This window comes from Hemicordylus capensis, chromosome 2 (genome assembly GCF_027244095.1).
Source record: "Hemicordylus capensis ecotype Gifberg chromosome 2, rHemCap1.1.pri, whole genome shotgun sequence".
Taxonomy (NCBI): domain Eukaryota; kingdom Metazoa; phylum Chordata; class Lepidosauria; order Squamata; family Cordylidae; genus Hemicordylus; species Hemicordylus capensis.
The window spans coordinates 425,522,330-425,545,862 of NC_069658.1; the positions used below are offsets into that span (position 1 = coordinate 425,522,330).

The following is a 23,533-nucleotide window of genomic DNA, read 5'->3' on the forward strand; positions in this document are numbered from 1 at the left end:
AAAGGTCTCTCTTCTGGTCACTATGCGGGTGAAAACCACCCAGTTTACCAAGGTTTTGAGAAGGCAACACAGGCACAAGCTGGCATAATCCAATCCTCCTGCGCCATTATTTAATTAACACAAAGCAGGACTTTTAGAAAGAGCCAAGTGCAGCTGAAATTGCATACTAATTTTTATCTTAGAAAAAAGTTTACTTACTGCCACCCACCATGCACAAGAGGCTCAGCTTGTTTCAAAAGACTTTCATGCATTTTGTTTTATTTTTTTCAAGTTGACAAACAAGATAAGATTGGACTTAAAGTAAGGCTATTGTTTTCTTTTTCTTTTCTTTTTTTAAAATCCCTTTTGTTTTTGCACCGGAAGTGAACTTGACAAGATGCTCATTGCGCACTGACACGCGCACACACACACGCACACACACACACACACACGAAAGTTGACACACAGAAGAGGAAGAGTAGTTTATACCTGACTGGTGATGAGGTCTGTTCTATCTTATTCAAAAGAAATGTTTATGTGCATAATATACATAGGTGCAGCATTTACACATAGGATATTGAAAGAAAGACACCGAGAACTTGCTACAGATGCCTTAAAGAGTCCTTAAAGATTTGTCTCCCACCCACCCCACCCTGGATTATTTTCTTCCTGTTGTAACATCAAGGACTTTTCTTTGACCCAATATTCATGATTCAAATGAAACCACTACTCCAAAATACACAGGTATTCTTACTACCATCAATATCCTCCTCACTTCAGCTGGAAAATTTTTACACAACCTACCTTCTCTTTTTTCATCTACTTGGATAGTTTTTAAGCAATTAAAATGGTACTGGAGCCAAGTTTGCTTTTAAAATGCTACATGCTCTATGGTGACCCCCCCCCACTTTGCAAAAATTTCAGTCAAGAGAAAAGGTTTTAAATAACTGGTTTTCACAACTGTGTTTCAAATTTAGGATTCTAACCCCCCCACCTCCCACCCCACTTTAATTTCCTGTGCTTTTTAAAAAAATACAGAAGAAAAAACCTCAACCCAAAATACTCAGGGCAAAGGTGAGTTGGGCTAACAGTCTGAATGGATTTTTAAGATGTCAGAATATCCTTTCCTGTACCTATCCAGGGTGCTGAGGAAGAGGCAGGCAGGCAGAATGCCTACTTTGCTATTTATGATAACCCCTGAATGGAATAAATACAGATAGAAAGGTCTGTATTTGTTTCAGAACACCTTAAGCCAGCTGGAGTTCAAAAGTCACATCCAAAGGGAACGCTCTCCACAACTATGTATCACACTGCACTCTGGCCATGGAATCCCTATGCAACGTAAGGGATTCTCAGGGATGTTCCCAAACATTGTTCGCACTTGGGCCAGCCAGGCCCCTCGGGCCAAGCTGCCATCTTACACAAGCTGAATTAATCCTAAAATGAGCCCAACTCTCCCTTGCGGCTGAGCACTGCAGGTGAGGATGGATGGTGGTAGGCAAGCTGCTTTTTAGGCCTCTTGTCCACTGTTGCTGATCTTCTCATCAAGTAACTCCTGATAAGATTCCCTTGGCTCCATGGAACAGAGTTTGAAGACCTCTGCCAAAGAGACCAGAACTGATGGCATATGCAGAGTTGCATTCCAGATGCTAATTTAGACAATAATTTCTGGGACACAGGTATCCATCCAATCATAATTATTATCTTACCTTAGGGCTGTAAGGGGGGGGGCAGTCTATATCCCATGATTTCACACTTCTTTTGAGGGCAAAAGAAGTTTAGGGGGGAAAACAACAGGAGTAAGAATGGAACAGTGAAAGTTCTCCTAATCTCCAGCAACTTGGGAACAAAAAGAGCAAAATAGAGTAAGAAAAATGAACAGCATCATTTTATCAGGATTTGTTATTTCAAATTCACTGAAGTGCCCATTTAGGAATATAAGATCAATTTATAGCTTCCCAGTACTTGCCCTCAACAAGGACATTTACATTCAGTGTTTGTCAATAGTTATATGGCTCAGCTGGGCTCCAAACAGGTGGCCCATTTATCTAACAATGGCAGTGCAAATACACTTGTCAAGCTGAAATGTATTTGTGCTGTTTATTTTAAACACAACTTCCCTTTGTTCATTAATTCTCTAGAGACATGAAAGTTAATTAAAAGAATTCTCCACTCTCCCCTCCACCCACCCATTCCCCCAAGCTAAAAGAAAACAAAAAAATGAAAGACAAAAAATTCCCGAATGACTCCTCCTGATCCCATTTTCCCTTGCTGGCCTTTCTCCTAGGGGTTGCTATAAAAGGGGGAACTAGACCCTCATGCTTTTAAACAAAAGTGCTTATTTACTTGTAAAGCAAGTGCTTCAGAGAAAGGTGGTTGGAGAGAAACTTCCTTATGTTGGAGGGAATCCAATGATTGCTTCTTCTTTTTTTAAAAAACAAGTGAAAAACAGAAAGGCCAGGAGAGGTGTCTTTTAAGGTCCAAAGAAAGATGCATCCTTGGTCTATGCCATTCCTAAGGAGGGCAGCAACTGGAACAAAGGGTATGCAAGGACCTGGTATAACTTCTGCAAAGGGAACCAGCACCCCACTTCCCCCAAGCCTGCATAAAATACTGCACATCTTTAAGCCAATGTGCTTGCACAATACTGGGCAAGAAGGGGCGGGGGGCGGGGAGCAGGAAGGAAAAAAGGAAGTTTGCCTCCAGCCCTCTTTTACAATGCACTAGGGAAACCAACTCTCATCTTAGCACAATAATGCAAGTTATTACCACCAGACACTTTGATTATTACTTAAATTGTCAAGCTGTGCTGTCAAAATGTACATGTTACAGCATTAAAGGAGAACAAGATTGGAGATTACAGCAGAACTGGCCATATTTATCCTCCCCCTGCCTGCCGCCCCAATTCCTAACACCAAAGAAAAAACGACCATTTTTTTCCTTTTCAAAAATTCTTAATTCACGTATGCGCTGCTGGAATTTTTTCCACTCCACTTTCTTCATCATTTTAAAAAGAAAAACGGGCAAAACTGAACATAGAAAAATAATGCATGATGCTACAGAACTAAGAACGCTGAAGCCCTTAAAGAGATCACATTGATTGTCATATACTGAATTTTTAAAGTTGTTGCATGAGGAAAGGAACATGTTATCAGCAAGCGAGTTTTAAACAACAACAACAAAAGATCAAGTGTCAGGTTATTTTCCCCCAGTTAATAGAATGAAAACATGCGTAACAACCTGCTACAATCCTAACAAAACAAAAAGCAAGCACAATGCATTTATCACTAGGGCTAGGAGATCCCCTCATTTGAAATGTTCTTGCAAAACCCTACCATCATTTCACCTTCTATTCCTCTCATCCTACACTGAAGTTTTTAAAATGTAGCCAGATAGAAACCGAGACGGGAGTACCTGATGTTCAAAGGATTGTGCTACTAAAGGAGTTTGATTTCCCTGGCTCTACATCTCGGTAACACTTCTAACTTTATGACCAACCACTGAGAATCTCTTCAGCACAGAAAATTGCTTTAAACTGGCAGAGGAGCAGTCCCAATTCAACACAGTATAACTTTTCCATTCCAGGGTAAGCTATACCTTTACTACGCTTCCTCAAATACACATACATATTTCCTTGGGTTACAAGAATGGTGTCTCTTGCCTGGTAGAGGTTAAGAGTATAGAGCCAATTATAGCTTTCAAGAGATAGTATCGAGGACTTGAAAGTTAATCACCCTTTTCAAATCGTAGCACAATGATAAACATAGGGTACTCCCACTCAATCCATACATATACACACTTTCCTAAAAATAACTCCGTTCCAGAGGCCCTCCAGAAAAGCTTCTGGTACTTAAAGGAGGATTAATTTTAGCCCTTGAAAAAGATAAAGTGTGGCTTCAGGCTTAACTTTCCTACAATCTTCCCACCCCACTCCTCCTCTTGTGTAAGCAGGGCAAGAGGAATGCTCTTAGAAGGCTAAAATAAAATTAGGCAAAGTTGCTAGTACCCAAAAAAAAAAAAAAAATCAAATGTAAACAAAGTGTAAAAAATTATTTCCAGCCCTCCCTCTACGGAGTACTGAAAAGGACCTTTCTGTATTTATAAAATGTGTGGGGGCAGAGGGGAGAGAAGAGGAGCTTTCATTCAAGTTTTGTTCATTTCTATTCCAACATGAGGTATTTGGTGTAGAAAGGTTAACACTTTCTTTCAAGGTAGAGAACTTGAGGGTGGAGAAAACTAACCCGACCATAGTGCAGCTAAAGAATAATGGCCAATTTGCAACAGGCTGCTACTGTGCTATTTGGCAAGTGCATTAACTCTTAAAACGCTCAGATCTAGCAGCTGCAAAGTAAAAAGTTCTCTCAAAATTCCTTGGGCATCAAAGAAAGAAGTGGCTAAGCTAGTAGGGCCCTAGTCTTTGTGGAAGGCTTCACTGAAGGAAATGGCTGGGTTCATTAGAAGACTAGAACTCGCTACCTTAAGGCCCCCAATTTTTGCAACCTATCCATGTGCAGCAAACCAACAAAATGTTCACTAGTACTTAAAGAGCTGACTCAGGATGATATGCAGTAATTTGTGGGGAAGACAAAGTCCCTTTGGTGGGGATTCAACAAAAGAAAAAGAAAAGTCAATTATCTCTTTTAAAATGCACTGTTCACCAAAGGATAAGATTGTAGGTTCAATATTTGGCTCTAGGAGTTTGGCTTTGGTAAATTAACAGTGACAAAAGGAAGGGAGGGGTTTCCTCATTTTCAGATTTCATTTTCGCCTCCTTTGCATCTGGATTAAGCAACTTTCATTAAAGGTCCTCTCCAACCAGATAAAGCTGGCTTCTTTCAGATGCCCCACTCTGGAAAACAGGACAGCTCCCAGGTAGGTGAGGCTATAGAAATGGCACCAGAGTCCACTTTACAACAAAAGGTCAGTGTGAAACAAAAAAGGACTGGCTCTCAATTTCAGTTTTTGGTTAAATAAACTGTTTTTTTTTTTAAAGTGTAAAATGCACCACAAAGCAGAATGGTTAAAGTGTATATAGCTGGCTCATATTTTCTCCTCAACAGTCTAGCTGATTCCATAAGGGGTTGGGGAATATAAAAACTAATTGTTTCACAGGGTGCAGCTATAGTCCTAACAGCTCACTGATCCAAAGATGCAATGTCATGGAATAGTTCACTCATCAAGTCTCATATATACTCTGCCAACTGCAGTCCAAGAACCAGTGCAGTTCTGCAGGACTGGGGAGAAGATGGGAAAGACTGTTAGATCAAAAACGCTCGCCCTGGCAGCCCTCATTCAATTGCTACATCCCAATCTTTGGCTTTGAACATACTTGTGATATGGTGATTTTTGTTTTTTGTTTTTAAATTAGTTTCTACACATGATACAATTTACAGTACAAAAAGAAAAAACAGTGCATACACTCAAATGCGAAAAGCCTGCATTTTTATAAATATGATTTTTAAAATTAAAAAAACAAAAACACTAAAACACAAACCTCACAGACATACCTACACACACATCCACACACATGCCCTAATGAAACCTGCTGGATGGCATTCGGGGGGGAGGGGTTATAAATACAAGTGTAGGATTGAAGTAAGGTTCTGAAGTGCATTGTTTTCCTTAAAGAGGTGAAACTTGCAGAAAGCTCTTTTTTGCTATTTTTTAAAAAGGTAAATGCTTATTTCTTTATAAATAATTTCTTTTTTTTTTTCTCCTTAAAAAAGCAACACTGACTTGTCTAACGTGGAAACACTGCACAACACAGAAAAGAGGGGGGAACCCAAGACGGAAATTCTCTTTGGGGATCCAATGTTTTGTACCCCCTCCCACCCCAACAAAAAATAGCCTCCAAAAAGAGAAAATCCCTAAAGTGCCTGATATGGTAGGGATAATTCTGGCAGCGCATACGCAAGTTATCAGAGAGGACCGCGTCAGCTGGGCAACAGCACCCATTTTGCATACGAGGGAGTACGAGCTGCCTAAGGTATCATAGTGCCCCAGGTACAGTAGTTCTCAATTCAAGTGTTTTCACTGGAATCAAAAAGGGCGAGCACAACCAACAAACAAACAAACAAAATCATCATAAAGGAAAGAGCAGTTATAGTGGCACTTTGCCAGGAGCTGCTGCCCTCCTTGGCGGTCCCTCATTTGTCAAATCCTAATGCCAAACAAAACCTAGAAGAATTTCAGGCTTCTGCTCTCTGCCTAGATAGCATGGCCCACAAAGCAAGTATTATTCGTCAGGGGGCAAGGAGAAGGTTATAACAACAGGGGTGGACGAAGCAGATGGGAAGCCTGGGATGGTCAGTTTGATTCCAGCCTTCCAACTGAGAATTGTGCTCCCATGACTACACAAACTCCATGTGAGATGAATTTGGTTTGCTTTTCATTCAAATAAATGGCCAGCAATTTGAAACATCTAACAAGGTCACGGGTTAGACGTGATGAGCAACACACTTTGTTCAGGGACAGAGGTGGGCAGGTCTCAAACAGGTTTAAGAATTACGAAAAATAAAATTGTTCATTTAAAAAAAAAATCCAACCAACAATACTGAATTAGTTTGAGAACCACATCACTGTTTGTTACTTTTGGTGGCAAGAGATGCTTGTGGTCAAGCAGAAGTCTAGGAAGGAAGCAGAAGCTGTGATCCTCTTATTTTATTTTGGTTCCCAGTCCATTTGGGGAGACTCACCCCAGTCTTGTTCTCCTTTAAAGTGTCCTATATTTATAGAATTTCTAAATAAATAGAAGATATTAGATCACCCATCATGGATTTTAAGCTACTCCGAATAACAGCCATCTAAGCCGATGGCATTGTGCCTATCCTTGGTGTAAGGGCAGCTGTTCCCATTGGGCAGGGCACTGCAGGCTGCCGTCTTGGCAGCAATGCTGCAGTTCTTGAGGAGGTTGAAGCTGAAAGGGCTGATGGCGTCTTTAGGTGGAAAAGGCTTCATGGTGGAAAGGATAAGTGCCAGGCAGTCGGCAACGTCCTTGTTGGGGGCGCAAGCCAAGGCTGGGGTATGGCCTGTAAAAGAGAGACAAAGAGAGAGAGAGACACACACAAACTCAATCGCAACAAACCAACTTGGGCAAAAATGCCACCATGTTTTCAAGCAGAGTTGGACCACCTGCTTTGCACATCTTGAAGACCACAGTGAATGTGCATCCTGAACTAGCAAGATCATTAGGGATGTCAATACCCCTTAAAGGTCCCATTCGTTGCCCTGAATCTTAACTGGCAATTGCTTCCAGGGGAGCTTGGTTTTCAGGGCAAGACTACATCTCTTTTATCATTATGTTCAAACAGATGCCATAAATTAAGATGGCTGGGCCCAGTGCCACTTCCTAAATTATCATTGTATTATTATTTTAAATATTTATATTCCACCCCTCTAGTGCAATACTGCTCGGGGTAGCACACAACAATAAAAACAGTATAAAACTAAAAATGAAACAATAAAACAGATAAAACACTAAACAGTATAAAATAAATCAGCTAAAACAAACCCAATTAAAAATTTAAGAACCCATCAGACTGCACTAAAAACATTAAAAAGCATTTACAAAAAAATGAGTTTTAAGACCTTTAAAAAAACAACAAACCCCTAAGGGAGAGAGCATGGCAAAGCTCTTCTGGGAGGGCATTCCAGAAATACTAGCTAGAAAGCTTGTGACTGGCTGTTTGAAGCTTTTTGGCCTAAACAACGAGTGTTGTGACAATGCTCTCCAATTCTACAAGGGTGTCAAAAGCAACTGGATTCAGTCAGGAAAATATCTGGGGAAGGGGAAGATACAGACATTGCAAATCCATTCACAGGACCCTCTCCTTCCAGAGTCTGAAATATTTTCATGCCACCAACATAATTCCTGATTAAGTGATGCATTCACAGAAAGCTCAAGTGCTACACATGAATACCATCTCCTTAATATTTAAAGGAAAAGGGGGCAGAAGCACTGCGGCTGTTAAACAGCACAGTAGCTAAAATTGGATATTTTCCTGTCTCACCATCCACTTACAACAGAACACGAAAGCAAGCAGAGTATTTGGGCTCCAAAAAACAAGGACAGGACAAATCTAAGGCAGCCAGATCCTGTGTTCCTTTGCGGAGCACTGGGTTTTACAAAAATATGGATTTTAAACCATCATAATTTATACAGCACTCTCAATATAATCCTGTTAATCTCTATGGCCTCTCAAATTAATATATTAAACAAGACCATTTTTTGCTGCAAATAATGTTTTTAAGAGCACTGAAAAGTCCTTTGACAGCCAGACCAAAGGGAGAAGAATGGGAGGGTAATGCTCTCACTCCATTTCAAGTCAAGGCCCAGGACCCAGGCACCAGTCCCAAACAACATCCCCCACCCACACATTGAACAGATTTCACCAAGAGATACACTGAGTTGTACCTGACCCTGCCTGCCTGGAAGAGCTTCCAGAGGTGAGGAATACGCACCTTCTTCGTCCACAGCAAGCACAGTGGCACCTCTGCTCAGCAGAGCCTGAACAACAGAGGCCAGTCCGTTTCGAGCTGCAATATGGAGCGGCCTGCCCAGAGGAAGAGGGAAAGGAAAGGAAAGGAAAGGAGATGTGTCTGTTACTCAAGGACACTCACTTACTTGAGGCAGGGAGGGAGGATGGTCCTCCTCCTCCTCCTGTCACGGAGGGCATGTGAGGAGGCCCACCTGACTTATATGCTAAGAGCGGAACATAAAGTGTAAGACAACCAACCAGATTGTTGCCGGGGTGTGTGTGTGTGTCACACTACCCTTTTTCTCTATGTGCAGAAGATCACCCCATTTTCCCCTTCAATATGTTTAAAATATGTTGAAAATATAGCTTAAGAGAGCTGCCCACCATAAACAGTGATTCTGTTAGATCAAGTTTCCATTTTAATTGCTTAAGAGAGCTGCCCACCATAAACGGTGATTCTGTTAGATCAAGTTTCCATTTTAATCTCCATTGCCCAGTTACTTTCACCATGTAAAATAATTTAAGAAGCTGCAGATTATTATCCTGGGAGAACCAGGAGACCTGGGGTACACACTCATGACCCACAACACACCACTGCCAAAGAGGAATGCCTGATAAGAGCAGCCAAGATGCCACGTTCATTTCCTGCTCTTAAACTCAGTGAGGGAGCCAGCGACAGAGCTTTTGGATATTTTAGGGTAGATCTAGTCCCAACAGTAAAACTGGAGTGACCAGACATCCAGGGCTGGCTCAGGGGAGCCACAGGCAAAGCCTGCCTGGGCATCCCTATCACTCGCCCGGGCACCCTCTTGTTCAGAGTCTCCGCCATGGGTAAATGCTGTGGAGGTAGCAACCGGAAGGGTGGGCAGGAGACAGGGAGTGCGTACATGCCCTCCTCACTGCCGGTGCCTCTCCACACCACCCGCTTGCCCTCTTTGCTGCCACCGCCTCCACTCACCGTGAAAGCAACAGGTGGAGGTGGTGGCAAGGAAGGCAGGTGAGCAGGCAGGTGTTCCCTATCACCCACCCACCTGCCTGCCCTCCTCGCCACCACCTTGAAAGTGTGTGGGAGGGGGTGGCGGGTGGCCAGGTCTGGGTCCCACTTGACCCAGGCTGTTGCCACCCCACCCACTTTGCGCCCTAAGCAGGTGTTTAGTTAGCTTACTGGGCGGGCAAGCACTGAAGACATCCATCGAGCACCTTACAACCTTTGGAGTGACAAGATAAAAAGAGGGGTTGAGACTCTCTGAAGGGCCCCCAAGGATGCAACAGTCCCTCTCACAGAACTGCAACTCCCACTAGGGATGTGCATGGAACCACGGAGGCATGGTCTGGCACTGGGGGGAGTGTGTCTTTAAGGGCGGGGGGGTAGTACTTACCCTCCCCCGCCGCTCTTCCCCCGCTGGTGCTGGACTTCTCTAAAACGTTCTTGGGGCAGCAGAGTTCCTCCCTGCCGCCCCTGCCCCCATTGTTGTCTTCCAAGTTAACAAGCAGAAAAAGCTGACGCCACGCATGTGCTCATCGCGGTGCGCACGCCGCATAAGTCACAATGATGTATGTGGCGCATGCGCGCCAGCGGCGACAACGGGCGCTCACGCTGCAACAAGCACATGCATGGCGCCAGCTGTTTCTGCTTGTTAACTTGGAAGACAACAAGGGGGGCAGGGGCAGCAGGGAGGAACTCTGCTGCCCCAAGAATGTTTTAGAAAAGTCCAGCACCACAGGGGGAAGAGTGGCGGGGGAGGGTAAGTACTACCCCCCCGCCCTTGAAGACACATTCCCCCTGCCCCGCCGAACCGGCCAAATTCCGGACCGGTCCAGAGGCCTTTTGCATGGCCCCGGACTGGTCCGTGCACACCCCTAACTCCCACAGTTCTAGGGGAGAGGAAATGACTGTTTAAAAGTTTAGGTTTTCATCATAGACACGTTTTATATATAAACTAAATCTATTCACTGAGCATCTCCAAATAAAACATGGATGGGGCACAAGACCATTCCATCTACTTTCCCGTCTCCAGTTATATCTGTAACCGATGCCGAAGATTAAGATTTGTTTAGTCCTGGTGCATCTATGGAAAGGGTTTTGTTTTGGAATCACACTCCTCAAGTAAGAATGTAGAGAGCACTCCAAAATGTAGGAAAGACTTCTTTTTTTAGACAACAAGGTGCTTCTCTTTGCCTCATTTCTGCAAATTTACAGTGCCACTTGGTAGAAAAAGAACACTGATGGAGGAATAGTTTATCATTTCCACCAGCTGTGCAAATACTCACATCTGCAGAGCACTGTTAGTTGCATTGATAAGGCCAAGGTCTTGGGTTTCCCCCAGAATCAACAAGGCACACTTTTCATGACCCTGGAAAGAAAAGAAAAGAACTTAAAGGAATGCTTTGTTTTTAAACAGGTGCCTTTCCTAAGTTGCATTCCACTCTGTGGTTCATTTCAGAGAAGGAACATGATGCAGGTGCATGTGTCCCCTTCTCTGCCATCATTTGCTCGTTCTCTCTAACTATAACTGATTAAGAAGTTATAATAACTTCTATACTAGGGAAGTAAGAAGTGGGGTCCCTCAGGGATCTTTTACTGGGACCGGTGCTTTTTAATTTATTCATAAATGATCTAGAAGTAGGGGTAAGCAGCAAGGTGGCCAAATTTGCAGATGATACCAAACTCTTCTGGGTAGTGAAATCCAAAACGGATTGTGAGGCGCTCCAAAAGGATCTCTCCAGACTGGGGGAGTGGGCGACAAAATGGGAAATGCGGTTCAATGTTAGCAAGTGTAAGGTGATGCACATTGGGACGAAAAACCCCAACTTCAAGTATATGCTGATGGGATCTGAGCTGTCTGTGACTGATCAGGAGAGGGATCTTGGGGCTGTGGTGGACAGCTCATTGAAAGTGTCGACTCAATGTGCGGCAGCTGTGAAAAAGGCCAATTCCATGCTAGGGATCATTAGGAAGAGATCATTGGAAATAAAATGGCTAATATTATAATGCCCTTATACAAAACGATGGTGCGACCACACTTGGAGTACTGCGTACAATTCTGGTCACCACATCTTAAAAAGGACATTGAAGAACTGGAAAAGGTGCAGAAGAGGGCAACCAAGATGATCAGGGGCCTAGAGCACCTTTCTTATGAAGCAAGACTACAACACCTGGGGCGATTTAGTTTAGAAAAAAGACGAATGTGGGGAGACATGATAGAGGTCTATAAAATCATGCATGGTGTGGAGAAAGTGGATAGAGAGAAATTCTTCTCCCTCTCACACAACACTAGAACCAGGGGTCACTCCACAAAATTGATTGCCAGGAGGTCTAGGACCAACAAACAGAAGTACTTTTTCACACAACGCGTGATCCACTTGTGGAACTCTCTGCCACAAGATGTGTGACAGCCAACAACCTGGATGACTTTAAGAGAGTTTGGATAACTTCATGGAGGAGAGGTCTATCAATGGCTACCAGTTGCAGGGCTGTGGGCCACCTCCAGCCTCAAAGGCAGGATGCCTCTGAGTACCAGTTGCAGGGGAGTAATGGCAGGAGAGAGGGCACACCCTTAACTCCTGCCTGTGGCTTCCAGCGGCATCTGGTGGGCCACTGTGCGAAACAGGATGCTGGATTAGATGGGCCTTGGGCCTGATCCAGCAGGGCTGTTCTTATGTTCTTAAGTGGGTTGTCACCCACGGAAGCTTATGTTATATTAAGCCGTCTTAGAATCCTTTCAGCTAGTCTCTGAATGCTACCCATTTCTTTACAAGTACCTCTAACAACAGTTTGCCAGATTGTCCAAATCACTCCACCTACAGTCATCAAAGCAAACTATAGTTAGAGCAAGCCTAGAAATGGAGGAGGGAATCAGCATGTAAGAAAGGAAGGAAATGAGCCATGACACATTCCCAATCCTCCATTGTGGAGGATGTGAACTTGGCCTGCGTGCATGTCTGAAGAGAAATCTTTTTGTTTGAAATGCACCGTCTTCTTGTGTGTGTGTGTGTGTGTGGGCGGGAGGGAATGCAGACATTTTGCTATATTTGTTTTTATTGTATTTTAACTTGAGGAGCAAGTCACTGAACACTGCACAAGAGTGGAGCAGCAGCAAAAGGGTTGGTGGCCACCATTAAAAGGATTTGAGTATTTGTGTATCGTGCACCTCTCCTGGTACTAGTAGTAAAATTTGTGAATCGCATAATTAAGTGATTTCTTAAAATCCGGGGCAGGGGGGCACAAAGTAAGTGATTCTCATCTTGGACTCTACCATGTGATCAGTGTTCTCTCTAAGGCGTGCACACACAAAATTTTTTATGTCCGCTCAGTTAATTTTAGATCCTGCTCAGATAGAATGGAGCATTGGTTACTCACCGTGAAGGCTCCTTCTTGCTGCGGGGTCAAAGGGCGTCTCACAGATGGGTTATCTTCACCCACATGACTCCAAGGCAGGACTATGCAAATTAGTAAGAGTTGAAGTTCGGGAGGGGTAAGCCCCTCCCCAGTTCTTTTAGTATCAGAAGTGACAGGTACAATGATGCAAAGCAAGCCCCTAGTAAACTAGGTGAAAAAACACGTCCAAAAACACAGCCAAAACTAACTAGGCCAACCTCACAATAAAACTTGGCAGAAGACACACAATCCGATTCCTGGATGGTAGGAGCTGGCACGAAGAGTGGGTTGAGACGCCCTTGGACCCCGCAGCAAGAAGGAGCCTTCACGGTAAGTAACCAATGCTCCGTTCTCTGCTGCTATGGGTCCAAGGGCGTCTCACAGATGGGACATACCAAAGCTCCAGGTCCCAAGAGGGAGGGTACCAGCGACTACCGTGTAGGGAGCACCTGCTGGAGGACTCTCCTCATGAACTCTGCCTGTGTAGATGCAAACATATCTAGTTGATAGTGTCTGGTAAAAGTAGAGGGTGCCCACCAGGTCGCCACTCAGCAGATGTCCTGGACGGGAGCGCTGGTGGAAAAGGCCACTGACGTGGCCACCGACCTAATGGAATGGGCAAAAACCTTAGTCGGGGCCTTAAGATCTTGTGCTTCGTACGCCAGAGAAATACATGCCTTAAGCCACCTAGCTATGGTGGCAGGTGTCACTGGCTGGCCCTTAGAGTGAGGCAGAAAGGAAACAAATAGGGACTCGGAGATCCTAATATGCTTGGTCCGCCGGATGTAAATTTTGAGGCATCTGCGGATGTCAAGTTTATGCCATGCCTTCTCCACCGGGTGAGGGCAAAAGGAAGGCAGCAATACATCTTGGGACATATGGAAGGGAGATACTACCTTTGGGTGGAAAAAGGGGTCTGGAATTAACTTCACAGAGTCTTCTGAAAAAACACAGAGGTTTTTGTGTACAGAGAGAGCCCTGAGCTCAGATACTCTGCATGCAGATGTGTTGGCTACCAGGAAAGCCAGTTTGAGCGAAAGTATCCGTAGTGGAATAGAAGACAACGGCTCGAAGGGAGGGCCCTGGAGTGCCCTGAGAATGGTATGAAGTTTCCAGTTGGGGAAGCGGTGAACCACTGGAGGGAACAGGAGAATAGCACCCTGCAGGAAACGTCTGAGGTGTGGGTGGCGATGGCCGGCTCCTATAGAGGTTCCAGGAATTAGACCCACGAGGGAGGAGGCTTGGTGTTTCAGGGTGTTCGCCAAGAGACCCCTGTCTAAACCATCTTGCAGGAACTGTAGCAGGTGAGACATGGAGGCAGACCCTCTTGGCACCCCATGGCGGTCCGACAAGCGTAGGAAGGCCCTCCATGTAGATTGATATATTCGGTTAGTGGAAGGACGTCTGGAGGCTAGCATGGTGTTCAGGACGGATGTCGGGTATCCATGTTGCTTCAGGAGGCGCTGTTCAGTTTCCAGGCAGCTAGCTTTAACCAGCCTGCATCAGGATGAGAAACCGGCCCCTGTTGCAGATCTGTCATGACAGGAAGCAGCAGGTGGGGTTCCAAGGAGAGGTTGTAAATCTCTGCAAACCACGGCCTCCGTGGCCAGAATGGGGCCACCAGGATAAGCTGGGCTTGTAGGAGCTTGACTCTGCGTAGGACCATTGCCAGAAGGGGGATGGGAGGGAATGCGTAGAGGAGACCTTGGGGCCATGGTGCCGAGAGAGCGTCCACTGCTTCCACCTGGCTGCAGGGGAATCTTGTGAAGAAGCATGGTAGCTGTGTGTTTGCTGTGGTCGCAAACAGGTCCACCATGGGTAGACTGAAGTGTTCCGTAATTAGGTGAAACGCTTCCAGGTTCAGGCGCCATTCTCCTGGTAGAAGGTCTGAGTGACTCAGCCAGTCCGCTATCGTATTCAGGTCGCCCTGTACGTGGTGCGCCATCAAGGATGCCACGTGGCATTCTGCCCAGTGGAACAGTAATGTTGTCTCCGCCTGTAGGGACTGGGATCTGGTACCCTCTGTCGATTTACATGAGCTTTTGCCGTAGTGTTGTCCGTGCGGATAAGCACGTGGCGATGTAGCAGTGAGGTCTCGAATTCCTGTAGGGCTAGGCGGATGACACTGAGTTCTAGCCAGTTTATGCTGTGTTGGCGTTCTTCCACTGTCCACCTGCCCTGGACTGATTGGTGCTGACAGTAAGCTCCCCATCCTCTCTTGCTGGCATCTGTGGTCACGATAATCCTGGGAGGATCAAGGAACTTCTTCCCCACTGAAAGGTGTGGGGAGGTGAGCCACCACTGTAGGGAGCGCCAATCTTCTTGGGGCAGAGTCACCCTTCGGATGGACTTGGCTGCTATGTCCGCCTGAAAGTGGAGGAGGAACCACTGCAGAGGACTCAGATGGAATCAGCCCCAGGGAACGGACTATAGGCTCGCCACCATCAGGCCCAGTAATCTGGACAGGTCCATGAGAGGTGCTAAATTGGATTTCAGCACCTTTCGTACCTCGGACTCCAGGGTATGTCTTCGGTCCCGAGGCAGGAAGAGTTTGTCCAGCTGGGTGTCTATCAGTACTCCTAGGTGGAGGATCTGGTGTGTTGGAAGGAGTTGGCTGATCTGGTGTGTTGGAAGGAGTTGGCTCTTTGTTTCGTTTATGACGAACCCGTGGGAGCTGAGCATTTAGATGGTGGTCTGGAGGGCCAGCTGGGCTGTCCGGCGTGACTCCGACTGGACAAGGAGATCGTCTAGATATCCAAAGATCCACACACCCTGAAGTCTGAGGTGCGCTATCACGGGGGCCAGGACCTTCGTGAATATGTGCGGTGCTGAGGAGAGACCAAAGGGAAGGGCCTTGTACTGATAATGTACCCCCGCGTACAGGAAATGGAGGAGATGGCGACTGTCTCGATGAATGGGCACATTCAGGTAGGCCTCCTTGAGGTCTATGGATATGAGTAGATCTAGGTGATGAAGAGCCTCTGCGATGGATCTTAGAAATTCCATGCGGAAGGTGTGCTTGTGGACAAAGTGGTTCACATGTTTCAGGTCCAACACGGCCCGCAACAACCCGTCTTTCTTGGGAACTGTAAATATAATTGAGTAGACCCCGCTGATGAAAGGGTACCCGTTCTATTGCTCCTATGGCCAGAAGGTGACGGATTGCTTCCTGAAGACCCTGGTGCTTTACTTTGTGTTTGGATACGGGAGTGGGCAGGAATCTGGGGGGGGGGGGGTTGGCTGGACAGCTCTATGGAGTAGCCCTCCGTTACGGTGGAGAGTACCCACAGATCTGACGTGGTGGCCTCCGAAGTCTGCCAGAGGAGAAGCGACCACCTAGGGGCACCTCTCCCGCTCCACCATGCCTGCTGCTTAGATTATGTGGATTGGGCCGAGAAGGAGGCCCTGTTCCCAAACTGCTGTCTAGATGCCCTAGCTCTACCCCAGTAGGGGCAGTGAGGCCTAGACCCCCTGTCCCTGCCTCCAAAGGAGGAGTGAAAGCAGCAAAAGGGTTGAAAAAATCATCTGCCCTGGAAGCGGTCCTGTCTTTTAGCAGCAGAAGGCATAGCCTTCTTCTTGTCCTTAGATTCAATAAGGACTTCGTTAAGCGCCACATCTCCAAACAACTTTTGGCCATCATATGGGACGGAGGCCAGGTTGATCCTAGACGTGGCATCTACTTGCCAGTATTTCAGCCATAAGTGGCGCCTGTCAACTACAGAGGCTGTAGCTGCCTTAGAGTCGAAGCACAGTCCGTCTAAGGTGGTATTCGAGATGAATGCTTAAGCCTTGTGCAATTTTAAAAGAGTCTGGCATAGTCTACCTGGGTATGAGGGAGGATCTTGAATCAAATAATCTAGCCAGATCAGGGAAGCCTGTGCCACCATAGAGGCTGCTGCCAAGGCCCTCATGGAGAGGGCTGAGGACTCATGGATGCACTTTAGGGATGCCTCCATACGCTTGTCTGCCAGGTCCTTGAGGGCTGATTCCCTGTCTCTGGTCAGAACCGAATCAGAAATCAATTGGACCACGGGGGCATCTGTAGGAGGCGTACTGAAAATTCCGTTCCCCTTCTGCTGAAAAGTATAGAGCTTGTTAGCCACAGCGGTAGCCATTTTAAAGGGGGTGGAGAGGGACCATTCAGCCTTGGCAGCCTCCACAAATTGCTTAGGTAGTATCAGGGCCACAGTAGAGTGTGTCGAGCCAGGGAAAACTAACGCACTCTTGCCGGCTGGTTGGGCCTCCTGAGGAGCAGGGAAACAAGACCCAGGGCTAGTACTGTTTTGGAAATCAGAGGGGCCAAATCAGGTACCTGAAAATGCCTAAGGGGCGCCTCTGGAGAGTCTGGTTCTTGAGCATCAGACCATTTGCCCTCAGACCTATGATGGTCTGGAGCTTCCTGGTCTATAAGGTCAGGTGGGTGGAAAGGGTCCCCAAGGGAGCTAGGGGGTTGACACTGAGCCACGCCCTGGGCGGCCCCACTAGCTAAGATCCCCGTATCCCTGAGGGGGTTGAGCCCAGGGACAGTAGACCCGTGATCAGAAACATCAGAGGAGTGGGTGCTGACATCCAGGTGTCTGGATCTGGACTTTTTGTATTTCTTAACATGCTTTCTCTTTTTATTTGCCTTCTTAGGGGCAGGGGTCTCAAAAGGGGAGGATTCAGTTCTGGAGGAGGCTGGGAAGGTTCACTTAAACCGCTTACGCCTTTTTGACTGCAAGGCATCATATCGCTCAAAAGCAGTGGATAGAAGGTTTTCCACCCACAGTACCCAGGAGGTAGGCATATCAGAGGGCAATTTGGTTACAGTTCTGGGAGGTGGGCTATTCAGGGTTGAGCTAGATGACCCCAAGGGGACCCCGGGCCCAGGGTCGGAAGACAGACTAGGCCCTGCATAGGCCGTGCTCACCACCACCTCCTGCTGGGCCGAGGATGCACTCCTGGTGATCACGCGTTGGGCTGGCTGCGCCCTGGGGGGTGCGGTGTCCAACGCCATGCCCTCTCCTGCTCCTGCCACCTTGCCATCCAATGCTGCAGCCCGAGTAAATGAGGGGGGAGGAGAGCAGGGGAAACAATAAAAAGGGGTGGATGGAAAATGAAAGCAAAAGCAGCAGCGCTGGAGCGCCAAGGAGCTGCCTGGAGCCTTTGCAGGAAAAAAAGAACTGGGGAGGAGCTTGCTCCTTCCGAACTTAAGCTCTTACTAATTTGCATAGTCCTGCCTTGGAGTCACGTCGGTGAAGATAACCCATCTGTGAGATGCCCTTGGACCCATAGCAGCAGAGAATCAGGATGGTCCCCCTCTGAATATACGTGCACACACATTGCCTTGATACTGCCACCCAGAACAAAATTCATTCCGCACACAGATGAAAAAAAATAGAGAGAACACTGCATGTGATGCTGATGTACCTGTGGCCATTAGGTAAGAAGCCTAAGCTGGCCCAATCCTCTGCAGCACCAAGACAAAGTGACAAAAGCTGAGACAGCAGAGAAACAAGGTGGAGAAAAGGATATTTTCTCTTATCTGTGAAATTCTATTTTCTGAGACTCCTGGAGGGAACACTAGGGTGGCAGCGTCTCCCTCTAGATCGGTAGGTGGGGTCTTTCACAGAGACTTCTCCAGGGGGAGGGGCCACTCTGCCCTCCCAGACCAGACTAGCAGAGCTGGGGCACCCCTCAACCCCACTGTAATACTAAGAGAGAGAAATACTGCAAACAAACAAGAAAAAGCAAACCCCTTAAAGGGGTAAGAACTGTAACGGGGAAATCTCATGTCCCCAAAGCAATATGAAATAGTACTGAAGAAGGCAGCACAATAACTGAACTGAGCAGACTATGGGAGGGAATCCCCAGAAAGCCCCACCCATGTGAGGCGATGGCAGAAACTTCTAATTTTTTTTCCTGTGGTGAGGAAGCACATCAAATGCCCTTTGGGAATCTCAGAGAAAAGCAATTCACAGGTAGGGGGGAAATTCCTTTTCTCCAGAGATTCCTAGAGGATATTTAGAACCCTAAAGATGTACCAAAACAGAGATCATCCTGGGCGGGTCAGAGGAGAAAATTAGCCTGCTAGCAAAATAGTACTGCAAGTTCTGCAAGAATTTCCAACTGAAAGCCACATCTGCAGATGAAAAGTAATCTATTTTACAGTGCTTGGGGAAAGTATGTACTGAAGCCTAGGTTGCCACTATGCAGATATCCTGCAGGGGGAAACTACCTCTACACCCAGCAGATGTTGCCACACCTCTCAGGGAGTGAGCTGTGATCCTATAAGGGGGCTGTTTACTCACAGACTTGTAGGCCAACAGAACACATTGTCTAAGCCACCTAGAAATGTAGCTGCAGAGATATTTCCCCTCAAGGACCCCTCGCTAAAGGAGACAAAAAAGGACTCAGGTTTCCTTAAGGATGCTGTCCTATCCAAATAGAAATGGAGGGCCCTCTAACCGTCTAATGTGTGCCACCTATGCTCCTGAAGGTGAACTGGGTTCGGACAGGAGGGGGGCAAGAAAATATCCTAGGAACAATGGGAAAAGTTCACCTTGGGAACAAAGCAGGGGTCAATCCATAGGACTGCCTTGACCCTATGGAAAACACTTAACTCTGGATCTGCAGGGAGTGTTCTCTGATACCTCTTCAGAGTATCAGAATGACCACAAGGAAAAGTATACACAACTCACACATGGCCAACAGTTTGAATGGGCTAGCCATAAGTGCTATTAAGACCCAATTTAAGTTCCAGGTAAGAAAACAGTGTACACCTGGAGGATTCAGCAGAGCTTCTCCCTTAAGAAAATGTGTGGCATGGTGGTGAGAGGAAATCAAAGACAACCTATGACACTCAAAGATGCTGGGAAGAGCTGCAACCTGGTGCTTTAAGATGCTGGTACTCAGATGTTTGTCGAGGCCAGATTGTAGAAACCCCAAGACATCCAAAACCTCCAGATGTAGCTGTGATCTGCCCTGATGTGTTCTCTAAGTCAAAAAGTCTCTTCATGTACCAAAATAAATTATATTAGTCAATGATCTGTGGGAAGACAGATTGTCTTGAGCACTGTCTCTGGGTACCCAGGACTCCTAATCCTTCTTGCTTAGCCTCCAGGCTGTCAAACGGAAAAGATCTGGCTGCTAGTGGAACAATGGACCCTGGGATAGAAGGTCCTGGCTCACTGGCAGTCTCCAGCTGACCTGAGGTGACATGCTCACCAGGTCTGGGAAACAGGGGCATATTGGTCAGTGGGGACAAGAGGACCTCTACAATCTTTCTGACCTCACATTCTACAGGGTTTTGGTCAGTAACAGGAAGTGTGGAAGCATGTACAGGAGTCCCCGGGGCTATTTGCATAACAGTGCATCCACCCCCATGGCTGAAGAAAATGGATTAAAGGAGAAGAAGAGATCCAACTGAGCATTTTTGGCGAACACAGCCCTCACCAGTCTTCTGAACTGTCTGATCAGTTGCTGGAAGAAGCGAGGATTCAGTCTCCACTCCATAAAGCTAACTCGTTTTTTTCTGACCAGCAGATATTTGGCTTGAAGGGACAACAGATCTCACTCTATCCAGGACAACAGATGGATCAGCTCTTGATGTAAAGTCCTCAACCTTGTGCTCCCTTGCCTGCTGACATAGGTATTTGCCAATATGTCCATCCTTATGAGGATGTGGCGTCCCCTTACTAAGCTGCTGAATTTCTGTAAGGCCAGCCTGACTGCTCTCAGTTTGAGAAGGATGATGCTGTTTTGCGTCTCTTCAGTTGACTGGGTGCCTTGAGCCATCTGCTACTGACCCCACCGCCATATGTGCTCCCAAGCCAGAAAGGCATCCATGATTACAATAACCATGGCAGGGCTAGACTTGTCCCTTTGGACAATCTGTGCAGGGCCAACCATTGCTGTAGGAAGTGTAGACCCGCTGGTGGAATTGTCACCTGTCAGTGAGAACATAGGGTAATCTGGACTGAGTAAGACAGAAAACAATGTAGAGGCCGAAGGTGAAGCTTTATTCATCCAACTATTTCTCAACAAGTAATCATCATGCCCAACAGCTGGGTCAACTCCGTAAGGTCTGCTGAATTCCACCCCCTGATGGTCTGTAGGAGGTGGAGCAACTTGATCAGTCTGTCTCCCAAGGTGGCCATTCTGAATTGGATCATGTCCACCCAGGTGATCCAGAACCAATGTGCTCTTCGCCTGACTCACTACAAAACCATGCACCTCCAGGCACCAGAGAGTGGCTGCTATATCCCTCTGATCCCTCTCCCTGGATGAAGACCAGGATATCATCCAGATACAGATACAGGAAAATGACATAAGAACAGAGATGGGTACATGGACCACTGGGATCTTAAGATCAATAATGTTAGAAGGCAAGGAATAAAGCTTATTAGCCAAGCGATAGATAGATTTGGGCTTAGCCAGATTGTCCCACTCAGCTTTCAATATGTAGTCAAAGAATTCAGGTAAACAGACTGTGTGTAGTTTGGTAGAACCCTGAGGAAAACCTCTTTTTGCCCCTTTAGGTGCCTGCACAAAGGCTAGATCTGTAGTGAGAGGAACTTGGCTAGCAGAGTTGTGAAGACATCCACCTGGAAAAGCCTATCCTGTGGTTCATCCTGGATCTCCATGTCCTCCTCTGAAAATTTGCCCCCTTCCCTAAAATCTGGGGAGGCAGACCCCTCAGACATACCAAGAGCAATATGTGTGTTCTTGAATATATTGGGTTTGGACACACACACCCCATTTAACCACATTGTCCCTGGATTTTGAGAAGTAGGTACTGGATTGAGAGTGAGATGACGAATATGACAGGGTATCATAGGACAAGAAATAATCCCTGGATCAGGACCTGTGTCTCCTATACCTGTTGCAGTCCCTGCCCCTGGATCTATGTCTGTGTCTGAGCTTCTTCCCTTTATGCTCCTTGCTGGAAAAAGGGGATATGGATTGCTCCTGGGAGTTGCTTCCCTTATTAGGAAAGGCGTTTTGAATTTCTTCAGAAATCAAGGATTAGGCAAACTGGGGATGTTCTATCTCTCTGCTGAAGTCTGGAATAGGCAGAGAACCACCAAGGGAAGACAGGATACTCACCCCCTCCAGCATCTGCTGCGTGCCAGGGTTTGGCAACAAAACTTCACCCTGTAAGGGTTGGGCTGAAGGGCCTTCCCCTAAGGCATCCTCCATCCTAAGGACGATCCTGGTTCTCTGCCTGCCCTATAGGAGAGGGGAGGGAGTCAGAGCTGAAAGTGCAACCTAGGTACAGCAGTTACTGCTGATCCCTAGCTGAGGGAGGTGGGGGAAAGGCCCAAAGGCTGCTACTGTTGGTGCTCGACTCGCACAGTTCTGGGCAATTGCTTGCTGTGCTAAACTGTGTGTGCCTTGATCCCCACAACAACAGAGAGGCTCTCCTCTACCCCAGGCCTCCTGGAGTTGTTGTTGGGCCGATCTGGGGCTGAGCTAATCCCCTTTTGAGCCTAAGGAGCCACTACCAATGGCTTAATGAAAGGAAAAAGATTTGCACTTTAAAAAAAAGCGCCTCCTTTTCTACGTGCAAAATTACCAGTGAAGGGGCCCCAGCTCTGGTTATAAAGTTGGGCAGGGAAGGAAAGAGGAGAAAAATCAACCAAAAAAGGGGAGGAAGCAGGAGAGCTCTACAGAGCTCGCAAAACCAAACAAACCCTACCACCCTGATCCTCAGACAGGGTGATCATTTCCCCACTCTGGGAGGGCAAACTGGCCCTTCCCACTGGAGAAGTCTCTGTGAAAGACCCTGCCTACTGATCCAAAGGGAGTTGCCATCACTAGTGTTCTGAATGCCCTCTGGAGGTCTCTGGGCGAATATCACTAGCCTCTAAGTAATTCTTCAAAAGAGACTGTATTTGACACAGAGCCTGTGTTCTGAGAGCTTTAGCTTGGCAATTAAAAACAGCTAGTCCTCATGATTCTGCAGATACTGTGTGCATATCTCCAAATGAGTCTACTTAAGAGTCCGTGAAACAGACTTTTGCATCTACTTCATGGCCTCCAGTTACAATCCCTGGCCCATTTGACAGTTACCAACTATTTCAATTAATTATTTGGAATATATAATTTGGATTTGTTTGGGGAGGAAAATATGGACAATCCTGCCTATGGCCCCCATTTCTCAATTCAAACAAGTACATGATCCCTTCCAGCCTTAAATAAAGGAGACAGACATTCAAAATGCCTCTTACAAGTCTGGACACTGACTTGTAACACTGTACCTTACTGCAGGCCAGGTGAAGAGCTGTGTTCTTGTTGACATCCAGCACAGTTAGATCTGCTTTTGCTCTGTACAGCAGAAACTCTGAAAATAGGTGGAGATGCAAAGAGAGAGGTGATGCAGGACAAGTTTTAAGTTTCTTTCCAATGCTTTCATAAAGTATTGTTGTTCCCAGGATATAGAAAGCCACTACGGTATGTGATGGCTCCTGATAATCTGATTTGTAAAAACAAAAAATAAAGCACACACCCATCAATTGACACTAATGCCTCATTTCACAGACATTACTGCTTTCACACATTATGAAATGATCTGGGAGAGCTGATCAAAGTCAACAAGGTAGATTTTTGCAAGACGTTGACATCTGCAAACATGCTTAAATCAGCCTAGCTCCCCTGCAAATGACTTGCATAATTAGGCTGCTGTTAATTTGTCTTAGAAACAAAAGTATCTTCGTAA

General features: G+C 46.4%; 1 protein-coding gene across 5 annotated transcripts in view; it reads right to left on the bottom strand.

Moving 5' to 3' along the window:
- Positions 1-1,840: 1,840 nt before the first annotated feature.
- The window catches only part of ANKRD52 (ankyrin repeat domain 52), a 128,766-nt gene continuing 107,073 nt past the window's right edge, over positions 1,841-23,533 (bottom strand). For 3 of the 5 annotated variants that reach the window (XM_053293580.1, XM_053293577.1, XM_053293576.1), the window contains exons 25-29: positions 23,076-23,158; positions 21,922-22,044; positions 10,728-10,810; positions 8,440-8,531; positions 1,841-7,007 (exon numbers count right to left, since the gene is read on the bottom strand). In XM_053293580.1, coding sequence (XP_053149555.1) covers positions 6,763-7,007; positions 8,440-8,531; positions 10,728-10,810; positions 21,922-22,044; positions 23,076-23,158 — 626 coding nt within the window. In that variant the 3' untranslated portion in view covers positions 1,841-6,762. Of the gene's footprint in view, positions 7,008-8,439; positions 8,532-10,727; positions 10,811-20,813; positions 21,095-21,921; positions 22,045-23,075; positions 23,159-23,533 lie in introns of those variants that run through there. The other 2 variants (XM_053293578.1, XM_053293579.1) reach the window with 2 other exon arrangements.